At 38.3% G+C, this 12,509-nt stretch overlaps 1 protein-coding gene across 1 annotated transcript; it reads left to right on the top strand.

The window, feature by feature from the left end:
* The first annotated feature begins 1,248 nt into the window (after window positions 1-1,248).
* Window positions 1,249-9,384, top strand: LOC121417704 (transcription factor Sp4-like). The gene is made up of 5 exons (XM_041611441.1): window positions 1,249-1,543; window positions 1,706-3,449; window positions 6,632-6,932; window positions 7,662-7,855; window positions 8,375-9,384. The coding sequence occupies exons 1-5, from the start codon at window positions 1,481-1,483 to the stop codon at window positions 8,635-8,637; spliced, it is 2,565 nt and encodes an 854-aa protein (XP_041467375.1). The 5' UTR covers window positions 1,249-1,480; the 3' UTR covers window positions 8,638-9,384.
* The last annotated feature ends 3,125 nt before the right edge of the window (window positions 9,385-12,509 follow it).

A 12,509-nucleotide genomic window follows, 5' to 3' on the forward strand; every position in this document is an offset into this window, starting at 1 on the left:
TGTCTTTTTTTTCGTAGGTCAGTCTGAGGGGTAAGGAAGATCTTTTGACAGGGTAAAAAACTATTTAATATATATATATATATATATATATATATATATATATATATATATATATATATATTAGCTAGTAGGCGTGGCTGCGGGTAAAAATGACGAAGAGAGCCAACCCCTGGCGAGGAGCTTTTTTTTTATCGTAGGTCAGTCTTTTTTTTTGTTCATCTTGGACTTGACCTTTTCTCTTTAAAAAAAAGTCAACATGTTTTACACAATATTATCTTTTTCTCACCTCTCTCTCGCTTAAGTTCCATTATGTTGTCATTTTATGTAAATCGTTTGTAAATATCGGCTAAACAATTTTACATCAAATTCAATATTAATCCTACTTTTTACTGATTGCGGTCATTTTTTGTGAACATATTTTTATTTACACTATTTACAGAAAAAATATCTTAATAATTCACACAATTTTTATACAGAAATTATTTGTTTTAGGCAGTATACGTAACTGATTATCGTCCAGGAGCTTTGTAGTTTTAACGATTTGCTAAATATTGCGACTTGGGTCGTTTCTAATTTTAGGCCTAATTGGCAGGTTATTTTATAAAGTATGGCCAAAAAATAAAATTGATTGTTTTCAAATTGGTGTTATTTTTGTTTTAAAAAAAAATGCCCAGGCGCCACGGTCACCCTATATACAGCGTTACACGCATGATATGAGCCATATGGATATATGAGCGAAGTCTACTCCTTGGAATGGGCCTTAACGCATTTGTTATGGTTGCAAAGGAAATATATGCATTCAAGTTCATAGCCGTATAGATGTTTGATTTACTCAGAGATATTTTTATGACCTGAAAATTTTAAGGTCCTTTAGGGAGGGGGGGGGGCTGTGGGCGCTGCCGGGAGGAATTAGGGGAAGGGGGAGTGGTGGAGGTTTGTATTCACGTGTCCCAATGGCGATCGAGAGTAAAGTAATCTTTGTAATTTGGACCATGGCCCCACCCATTGATCCTTGTCGCTCTATGACGAATCCCGGGTGAAGAATAAACAAATGACTAGCCACGACACCTTGCATTTTCTCTCTATTCTTATACTAAATATGAGATGATTGTTGAAAATTGAGTGATTATTTCCAAGATGCTGGAATCTGAGAGAATGAAGTGTCATATCTGATAGAAATAAAACTGGCGGAGGGATATTTGGGTGTTCATTGTTGTGTATTCAACAGCGCAGCTGCTTCCCTGTATTATTCTGTGTGTGGATGAGTGTGCTTCGCGAAATCGAGTGATCACATCGCTGATGAAGATTTTACGCCGCCTCTTTGCGGCGCGGCAGTGCCTGTGATCTGTATACATTGTACGTGTGTGTGTGTGTGTATTTGTGTGTTCGTAGTTTTCGTGTGAAGTAAATTGATGTGTGCGATTCTGGACAGCAAAAACACTGTGCCAGGAAGTTACAAAGGGTGGAGATATCGCCTAAAATGGCAAAAAAATCGTCTAAAAAAGGACAAGGAAGTTATATTCAACCCTCAAGTATGTCTCAGGTGAGTCAAATACCATGTTTTGTTTGCATATGCCGGTAAAAAACTGGTAATTGTGTGATCTTGCGTGACATGATGTAGGCAGTGGCTTGTCGATCGCCGTTCATAAAGTCTCATTAACCCACACCCACTTTGTTCTTTATACCCGCCCATATTTCTATGCAGGAGACTCAGCCATCCCCTCTTGCTCTCCTCGCCGCTACCTGTAGTAAGATCGGTACACCTGCTGATGGACAGGCCGGTGCTATCAACCAAGGGCAAACTGTGACAGTCTTGGGACAAAACCAGGGGCAAGCAGTCCAAATTCCCGGGGGTATAATCAATGCAGCAAATGCTCAGCAGATACAACAGGCACTCGGCCTTCCCCCTGGATTTCCAATTCAACTTGCCACAGTGGCGCAGCAAGGTACTTCAGCTGGGGGCCCGATGTACATTGAGGTTGCTGGAGGTTCAACAAACATTCCGGCTTCATCTGTTACTAGTGCAGGAGCCACTCCAACTAAAACTCTCAATGCAGCTAATATCTTAAATCTGAACCAGCAACAGGGTTCAACGACAGGTGGACAGCAGATTGTTACAAACGGGAATGTACAGTATAGTATTGTTCCACAATTGCAAATTGATCAGGATGGGAATCTGATTACGACTCATGTTGCTACCCCAGTAAGTTCAAGCCAAGCCCACCCTCAACCTCAGCCAGCCCAAACGGTTGTAAAACAATCGCAAGCTGCAACGTCCCGATCGACGAATGTGGCTGGAAGCAATGTTGCACAGATTGCTATGTCAGGGGTACAGTTTGGACAGATTATTCAGGCAGTTGCGCCACAACCAGCACCAACTCAGCAACCCTTCGTCCTTGGGCCTGGCTCTCAAACCATCACCCTGCAGCTTGCTCCGAATACGGTCATGTCGAATGCCACTTCACAAGATCAAACTGTTGTCACGCCCGTTTACAACATCATCAGCTCCACCCCGCAACAGGGCAACTCGGACAACACAGCCCAAACTTCACAACTTCAGATTCAAGAGCAGCTTCAAACTGCCCAAATCATCTCAAACAGTGGTCAAACTCAAGGAGCAAATACAGGCAACAGTAACCAGGCAACTTTTGTGCAACTTCCAGGTAAACCAGGACAAGTTTTATTGCAGCAACCAACAGGACAGGTACAACAATTACAAGTTAGTGGCCTCCAGATACCAAATACCAATGTCCAGACTGCACAGATCAGACAGCAAAGTGGCAAGGTTGTGGCATCAGTTGTCCCACAACAGGTACAGCAAGTGCAGCAACAACAGCAGCAGCAATCAACAACATCACAAGTTGTCTCACAGACAGTTCAACAGCAGCCACAGGCACAAGTCATACAGATCCATCAACCTATCCAAGGGCAAGCGGGTACGTCGGTACAGCCGACTCAAATCTCATTACAGCAACAACCCGGAACTGGTTACTACACCATACAACAGCCCCAACAAGCCCAAGCCATAACTTTACCAGTCAATGTTGCAGGTGGTCAGGGCTCGGTTCAAACCATCACCTTGCCCATTCAAGGCAACCAGCTCCAAGGTGGTGGCAGCATCACGATACCCCAGAACATCCTGCAAAGCATTCAGCAACTCAACGGCAATGGCGGACAGATCGTGCAAAGTCCAATTGTGCTGAAGACACCACAACAAACCCAGGTACAGACCGTCCATCTGCAACATGGCGGTGCCTCGGTTGCAGCTACAAACTCCTCCAGTGGCCAGGTTCAGCAACAAGTCATCGCCACAGATGTTACTTCGGCAATATCATCGGCTAACAACAGTACCATTGCAGGCCTTCCTAATTACAACGTCCATCTGGCACCTCTCAGCCCTGGACCGGGACCCGCTGGAAGCTCTGCATCTGTGAATACATCAGTGGCAGGTAGGTTAACATTCCATTCTTGCAGGATAAGTCCAAACTGGCATTCAGAGTAAAGTTGATTTGAATTTATTTCATAGAGTGCAGTTTAATGATCAAAATTTGATCATAATCATAACAAGAAAATGAATGGAAATTCTGAGTTCAAAATCACATAATGTAGTGTACACAACATTCTTTTTTTATTTAATGATGGCAAAACTTGAAATCTTGAAATTCAATTAAAGAAGACAGAACCTCAAAGTAATTGAATAAAGTTATAATGGTTTACATATGTACTGTTAGCTTATATTGTACTCAAGTTTTGGGACTCTCCCAATTACGTAAGAAATTGCATGGTGTGAAGGGTGTCAACTCCACTATACATGTACATGTTCATGTACAGGGAGTTGGGACTAGAAGTAGAACTCCCTGGTATACCATAGAGAATTATGAACTCCAGTATGTACGCAGTGGAACCTACGCAGTGGAACCTACGCAGTGGAACTCTCCTCTTGATAACATGAAATGCATCTTCAATGCTTTTGAGCTCACAGATCAACCATTCCTGTACGTGTACTAGTACAAATTTTCATGTACTGTACTATGCCCTTTCATTCAAAGGTTTTGAGGCTTTGAGCTAGTTTCTCAATTATCATTTGTAAAGAGACACTTGTTTATTGCTTACTCATTTGTTTTCAGGAATACACTTGTGATTTATGGACAATTGACCACATTTTGAAGCTGGGTCAAAAATATTTTAATAGAGAGCCCTGAAAATTGTGCAAAATATATCAGATGAAACATGTGAGAAAAGGGATCTATGTACAAAGCCCATTCTCAATGCAATAATTGAAAATAACTACTGGTATTGTTAAATTGGCAATGTAATTAAACTTGGAAATCACTTTCTTTTCATGTTCTGTTAAAAGAATGCAAATTTAAAAAAAATAGCTTGTAGAGACATTTTTTTATCAATATCCAAAACACTTTTCCTTAAAAACTTTGCAACTTTGTACTTAACAAAAAAGATTTGTTTTATTGTAGTCCATTGAAGAATGAAAGTTGATGAGAGTAGGCTACAATATTATGCATTTCCCAGAATGATTTAAGCCTTTTTATTAAGAAATAGGAGATGGGATGATGATAGGGATTAACGTAGTGAATTTGATACGAGCAATGATGAGCTGTTTTGAAACGGATATGGCCTGAGGTTAGATTTGTGTCAGTTCATAATCGTCCATTATTGAGTGATTGAATCAATCAACTTTTACAAAAAAATGAATAAAATCTTTCAGTTTTTCTCTTCCTGTATTATTATCATTTGAAGATATGTATTGTACATGCACATGCAATGTATGGCTGCAATGAATTTATTCACATCTGTTTCCAAAAAAAAACAAACATGCGATTCATGTTAAATGAGCCACGTATGGCTATGATTTTTCATTTTTTTCTAATTTTCAGTAAAACTGCAGGTATTCAATTTACTGTACATCAATAATTTATTACTGGGAGCTGATTTGTTAATTTTGCCCGATATGCATTTTTTTAATACAGTTTCATCATCCAGCTTAACCATTTGAATGCTAAGGGTAGATCAATGCAATTACAATGATTAAACACAAAAATGCTACAAGAGAATAATAAAGGCATTGCTAGGAAGTTGTAGCTACTAGTAATATGTTGATTGCAATAAATAGATTCTAGGATAAATTTAATGACAAAGTTTGTCCCTAGCAACAAGTTGATATGAATAAATAGAGAAAAGAGTACAGACCACATGTATGCAACACCAAACATTTCATCATATCAGATATATGTAAAATAAGAAAGAACTAACTTTATACTTAATGTTTAATTGTCACAAAACAGTTATGATAATTGTTTATTATAAATTTTAATGACTAGACACGTTCTTTGAGGAATCAAAGCAGGCTTTACATTATTTGATGAAATATGTGACTTGGATGCAGTGAGTGTTTGACATCATCATGCAGTTTCTACAGATTTCGTATTTTGGGCAAGACGCTATGGAGAGTAGAAGTTGGTGGAAACAGAAAATGTCATTCAGACTAATTCATGTGGAAAAGAAAACATTCTCTGAGAAGAGCTACATGGCTATGTTGGGTTGTTGGGCTTGACACCAATGGATACATGTATGATAAAGTTACAATACATGTAGCAATATTACATTACAAATACATACAGTGTACACAGTAGATAGGCCTACTTACAAGTAAATAAAGAAAATAATGACCTTTGTTCATTCTGTTTTTATCCTTTCTGTGTGCCCTATTCTATTTGCCTTCGCAATTCTCTCAGATCTTTTTATACCCTAAAATCTAAATTCGTCTAACAGTCAAAGTTCATTTTTTTATGGGAGTACATAAATGCATACATACAGACTCTTAAAGTGATTGGTTAACATTGGTTTGAATTTTAAAAAATCTGAGCTAGAAGGTCACACTTGTCACCTGTGTCTGATATGTTCCAAAAATGAAGCCCAGAAAAAATTACGTTCGAAAATGATTATTTAGTGCTTCAAAAATTGAAATATAAAGTGACCGGAAACACCATCTTAATTTCATCCCATACACTCGTGTACTATTTAGGTGTCTATAAGATGCCTATTTACAAAATCGGGGTTTGCCTTGTAGTTTTAGCTTTTCATTCTCAATAATGGTTGTTTTCGGGGTTTATTAGTTCTAATACATGCACTTGTACACATGTTTCATCTTGGTTTGAGATTTTTTTAAATCGGCTTCTCACAAAGTTAAACAATACCTTTAATCATTGAGCTTTTGTACACTTCACTTAAGGTATTTAATTAACCCGTTATGGAAATTTCCCCTTAATGGAACTACTTTAAATTGATTTTCAAATCCATTTTAAAATATATCTTTAAAGAATAAAAAGATGTACCTGAAGTGTGCACCAGAAATATGAAAAATACAAAAGCCTTATAATCAGGTTGGTTGCTTCAGTGGTCCCTTGCTTCTGTACACATACATACACTCTTGAACATTTTGCATAGACGTACTGGTACTTATTGAAAAAAGGAATATTTTTTGTGTATACTGTTCATACTATCATTGATATGGATATTTAAATGTTAGCTGAATGTGTACATTGTATGTAAGCGTAAATACTTTGTATGTGGGAATGACCCTCTATTGGCCTCTTCTCCTCCCTTTGTCTACCAGTAACCCAGCAACAAATGACCCAACAACAACAACAACAGCAGCAACAGATGAGCCAGGCATTGGTCATCAAGGCAGAGAAGCAACAGCAGCCTCAATGGCAGGGGGTGATCCAGACAGACGCATCGGGTGCCCAAGGCACGGTGACAACCATCTCCACGAACGGTACCAACTACCCACCTACCATGGCCAGTTACGAGCTTCAGATTGCAGAACAGAACCCAGTCCCAGTGCCCAAAGATCCCCCAAAGAAGGTCAGGAGATTGGCCTGTACCTGCCCAAACTGCAAGGATGGTGAAGGAAGGTATGTAGTCCGTAGAATCTGTTAGCAGCGAGCCATTTCATGGATGTGATAAGGGAATTTTCAGCAAGTTTTACAAAAATGTCTCTTTAAAATTTTGCATATAACTCTGCCTTGGTCATCTCTTGAGACTATAAAAATCTGTTTGACTTGGGTAAAATTCAAGATTTTTTTTGCATTTTCTTGACCCCATAACACAAAGGTTAGCAATTAAAAGCTAATTTGAAAGAACAATTCTGATTGGTTAGGAATCAGTCTACTGAGCAAACTGTGCATACAATGTTAACCTTGATAGGCCATTTCGTTTAACGATTTTTAACAATTGCTTACCTTTGTGTTACAGGGCCCTGGTCTGAGATAATGCTTTGAGATTAGACAATTGTTGGACTGAAGGAAGGCTGACTTATAAATGCAGAGACTACTGTAGATAACTAAATTTAATGAATGAGGCCTAATTTGAATCAATTACACTATTTGTAAAAATTAATGACTTGGTGTGTTGGCTCAGTTGCCGATGTGTTTTCTCGGTTGGTAGAGCATCCACCTCGCAACCGGGGGGTCGGGAGTTCATGTAGATGGCTCGTCAAAGGACGCAAGTGCTGCTGTGTGATTTGAATCGTGAACCTTGTTCAAGTCTGGGGGCTTGCTCACCACATCCGACAGGAGCATCAATCTATATTGGCCCTCAATCTTGATGTTTTGCATCTTATTTTTTTGTTTTGTTGTTGATAGGAATTCTGAAAAGGGTAAAAAGCAGCATATCTGTCACATCCCTGATTGTGGTAAGGTCTATGGCAAGACATCACATCTAAGGGCACACTTACGATGGCATACCGGTGAGAGACCGTTTGTCTGTGATTGGCTCTTCTGTGGAAAGCGTTTCACACGCTCTGATGAGCTCCAGAGACATAGACGCACACATACAGGTATACTCTTCATTAAGATTTTGTTTGATGGTTTCTTTAAAGGCACCCTGTCTAGCTCGTAAAGGAAAGAAAGACGTTGGTACATGAAAAGGTGCCTAAATTGAATTTTCAGAATTACTGGGGATCAATGTGTATTTGACCTGGTTCAGACATTCCTACTTGTAGATGCAATTTTTGCTAGTCTAGCACTTCTAATGTCCAATTTGTGGAATAAAGGGTCAGCAATGGTCTGTGCCTGGCTGTCTGTAGACAAGTCTTGACCTTTAATGTGGGGGGGGTGATAGTTTGCAGACATGAGACTTTAATTAAACAGCACTGGACACATCGATAATATTGCTGCATCTTTTTGGATCGGCTCATAGTAGAGCTATCTTTCACTAACTGCTTTAGGCATTATCAGGCTAGGGAAAGTGAGATACATGTAGTTTAGGGTAATGGATGGAAAGTTCAGAGCAGCTGTACGTGAAATAATGTGTTTATTGTTGTCATTCTACCTTTATCTTCTATTTCTTGAATTAGGCGAGAAGAAATTTGAGTGTGGCAGCTGTGGGAAGAAGTTCATGCGAAGCGATCATCTGGCCAAACACCAACGCACTCACATCAGAAAACCAGGGACAGTCAGTATGAAGGTACAATCTGGGAGTGGTGACGCACCCCTCCAGGTGGACCTTGCGCAGGGTGTTCAGGAATTCGAAGAGGAGCTAGAGGAAGTCAATCAAGATTCTCAGGGTGATGTTGTGGTGCAAGGAGCAACGGTCCAAGAGGTTGTGTACGTACAGTGATTGTAAGGGGTGTCTGGGAGTTGTGTTAACTCCTTCAGGTGGACCTTGCACAGTCTGTGCTGGACTTTGAGTAGGAGCTGCAGGAAGTTGCTCGAGATCCTCAGGCTGGGGGGATGTCCAGAGAACAACAGTCCAAGAGGTTGTGTATGTAGTGTGATTGTATGGGGTGTCTGGGAGTTGTGTTATCTTCTTGTGGTGGGCCTTGCACAGTCTGTGCAGGACTCTGAGAAGCTGGAGGAAGTTGCCTGAGATCCTGAGGACGAGGTTGTGGTCCGGAGAGCAGCTGTTCAAGAGGTTGTATATGGACAGTGAATGTGAGGGGTGTCTGGAATTTGGGTTTCCCCCTATCCATTCTGATGGACATTGCATAGGAGTTTTCGAAAGAAGTAGAGGAAAGTGAAAAATCCCAAGCATAAGGTATGCTCCATGAAAGTAAATTGAGCTAAATCATTCCTAATTGAGATCTGATGTAACAAATAAAAAAAAAGAAGCTTTCACAAGCTGCAGCTTATGTGACAAAATAAAGGAGAGGTAGCCTATAATCTAGGCTGCTTCTGCAACCAGTACCTTTGCGTTTACAAGTCTGATGCTGCGTCGCAAAGCGATGCAGCAAAAGTACATGTACAAACAGTGATTGCTGAGCAGCCAGTGCCTACCAGTGCCTATACACTCCCCTCTTGCTAATAGTTATATTTTTTATTGAGGAGTGTCGCTCTCAGTATTTCGTACAGTAAATCACATTGCATCATGTTCTAAAAAGAAAACGGTGATTAAAGCAAGACCAGACGGTATAGGTGGCAGTTGCTTTCCACCCGCTCTTCTCTTGCTGCATCAGACACTTTGCTTATGCTTTAAGCATGACAAGATACATCTACATGTGGCTCCACCTGTGCTTGGGTCTAAAGAGAGGGGGCTTATGGATATCTGGATTCTTGTTTTTTGACAATCATCTAAACTCAGATGAGGTTAGCTCCTTAAAGTTCAATTGTTCTCTTTGTGTTGGTTAGAGAATACCTGTTATGTATATAAAAAAAAGAAGAGTTGCCACTGCAGATAAGATGCATTTAGATTTATATTAATGAATAAGTATTTTGTACTGCAAATTGTAAAATATAATTAAAAACAGACAGACTGATGCCTTTTGACATGCACTCATTCGGAGTAAGATCGTAAGACTGAACAGACACTACAACAAAACAATATATCAATCCGAAATCGTCAAACTAGCACGTTTACAATCTTTGCGCACATGCAGAAAATCCAGCATTCGTACTGCGATGGATGGTGGTAGTCGGCCATTGCTTACCAGGCAAACAAGCATGCAACGAACAAGACTGTTCATCTTGGTTTAAGTTACTCAGCCGAGCAAGGAGTTTCCCTCACCTGTTTGTGCTGGAAGCAGCATATAATTCATCTTACCCCATTTTGTGCTTCCAGAAGGAATTTGTAAGAATCCTTGTGTTATTTTAGTTATTAATGCTTTAATTAACGGCTGTTTACTATAAAGCCTAATTTGTTCAGCTTGTTGGTCAGTCAAAGCTTGTTTAGCATCCATTGCCTTTTTCAGTTTTATTGTACATGTCTATTGTTTTGTTCTAGCGTTCTAATCATGCAATTTTAGTCAGATGAGTGTTGTCGAAAAGCTTCAGTATGTCCATTGTTTTTATTGCTATTCTAATAATTATAATGATGTAGGGTATTCATGTGGGACACTATTCACCTTGTTATTTGTAGATTGTTCTTAACTAGGCAAACAACTTTGGTGCTCGTAGGTCTTTTGAGCAATGCCTTATAATTGCTTGTACCTGTTTCGTTTACCTCATCTGGATTGATTGCAACAAAAGTATAGATAAAATTCATGCCCTTTAGGGCATTCACTGAGGACAGATTTGCTTATAGATTAAGGGAACAATTGTTTTAAAAATGAAATTTGGAAACCAGTCCTTGGGTCCTTGTTTTTTTTTATATGTATCTTGGTTGTTCTTTGTATAAAAGAAAAGGAAGAATATTATTTATTGTAATCTTCAGAATTGTTCCTGTTTATGTATTACTCAATCGTAGTCCAGCTGGGATGACATGCTAATCTTACTTGATTCTCAGCAGTTACACGTTTCTACCAGAATATCATTTGGTATCTATTTATGCAAACAAGCACTTGGTGGTAATTTGATTCCATTCTGCTTGAACTCTTTGAGAAATGTTACCGCAAAAGGCAGTTAAACATTTCGATGGATTCAGTGATTGGCATTGCACTGACTGCATGCATTTACACAACTTGTTTAATTAATTGCACAACTCTTCCAGATCTGTGAGTAGTTTCAGAAGATAAAGATATAACAGTGGATGACACAATGACTTGATCCACAGGTCTTTGTCTCGCTTGCATAGCAGGACAATACTATAGGTGCCGCTTTTCTGACGGCGGTGGTGGCGTCAACAACATTGAAATCTTAACTAAGCTTAAGTTTTTTGTTTTTTTTATATCATAACTTAGAAAGTGCATGGACACTTTTCATGAAAATTGAACTCAAGGGCAATCAAGTATTATTGAACATTCTTTCCGAGTTTCAGGTCACATGACCAAGGTCAAAGGTCATTGAATTTAGACCATGTTTGGGGAATCCACATTAAAGTGTTAACCAAGGTTAAGTGTTCTTAATATGATACAACTTTGAAAGTAAATAGATCTAGTTCATTAAAGTTGGACATGTAAAAGTAATTAAAGGACAAGTCCACCCCAACAAAAACTTGATTTAGATAAAAAGAGGAAAATTCAACAAGCATAACACTGAAAATTTCATCAAAATCGGATGTAAAATAAGAAAGTTATGACATTTTAAAGTTTCGCTTCATTTCACAAAATAGTTATATGCACATCTCGGTCGGTATGCAAATGAGGAAACTGATGACATCACTCACTATTTCTTTTGTATTTTATTATATGAAATATGAAATATTTTTATTTTCTCGTCATTGTCATGTGAAATGAAGTTTCATTCCTCCCTGAACACGTGGAATTCCATTATTTCAACATTTTGTGCTTCAGGCAAGGAGATCCTAATCGTCAAATTCGTAAAAATTGAAATATTGTATAATTCAAACAAAAAACAAAAGAAATAGTGAGTGACATCATCGACTCTCTCATTTGGATGTAACTGGCTCGTTTATATAACTATTTGTTAAAAATAAGCAAAACTTTGAAATGTCATAACTTTCTTATTTTACATCCGATTTTGTTGAAATTTTCAGCATTGTGCTTGTCTGATTTTTCTCTATTGATTCAAATCAACATTTTTCTGAGGTGGATTGACCTTTAAGTATCAACCTTAATCTGCCACTTGTTTTTGTCCTCCAATATATCTGCCTGTTGGCTCACATGTAACCACTGTATTTATTGCAAACTTTGAATACCAAAACTTGCTCGATTTCAGTCATTTTTAATTTATCTTTCCTTTTCTTCCACTGCAAATCCATGATTGCCCTTCTCAGCTGTTTTAATTCAGAAATTGTCTTACCCCTCAATTTTATCAGTTTTAGAATAAATTATAATATACATTTTTAATGTAAGAGTTGAATATATTGTGGAAATTTCAAATCACTTTGTGTGTATGTTATAATCAATATTTTATTTGAGTAAAGTTTCCTCTGTGCTTTTTCAATATCTTGACGTTGAAAACCTGAAATTTCTACATTTTTTCACATGTGATCTACATTGTATTTGTATATATTTACTTGTATTTTTCAAGTTTACAGCAATTTGAATGTAATTGTTTACATTATGTACATGAAGATATTATAATTTACTTATTATCTTTGTACATTTTTTTGTAATTTTCAATCTACATGTATATTTGCACTCAAGCACTATCATA

The sequence above is a fragment of the Lytechinus variegatus genome, chromosome 1 (assembly GCF_018143015.1).
Source record: "Lytechinus variegatus isolate NC3 chromosome 1, Lvar_3.0, whole genome shotgun sequence".
In the NCBI taxonomy this organism is placed as follows: domain Eukaryota; kingdom Metazoa; phylum Echinodermata; class Echinoidea; order Temnopleuroida; family Toxopneustidae; genus Lytechinus; species Lytechinus variegatus.

Excerpts from the sequence above, each read along its gene's own strand:
- LOC121417704 (XM_041611441.1), top strand. The coding sequence starts at position 1,481 with ATGGCAAAAAAATCGTCTAAAAAAGGACAAGGAAGTTATATTCAACCC. Across the intron at positions 1,544-1,705 it reads AACCCTCAAGTATGTCTCAG|GAGACTCAGCCATCCCCTCT; the intron begins GTGAGTCAAATA and ends ATTTCTATGCAG. Across the intron at positions 7,856-8,374 it reads ACATAGACGCACACATACAG|GCGAGAAGAAATTTGAGTGT; the intron begins GTATACTCTTCA and ends TTCTTGAATTAG.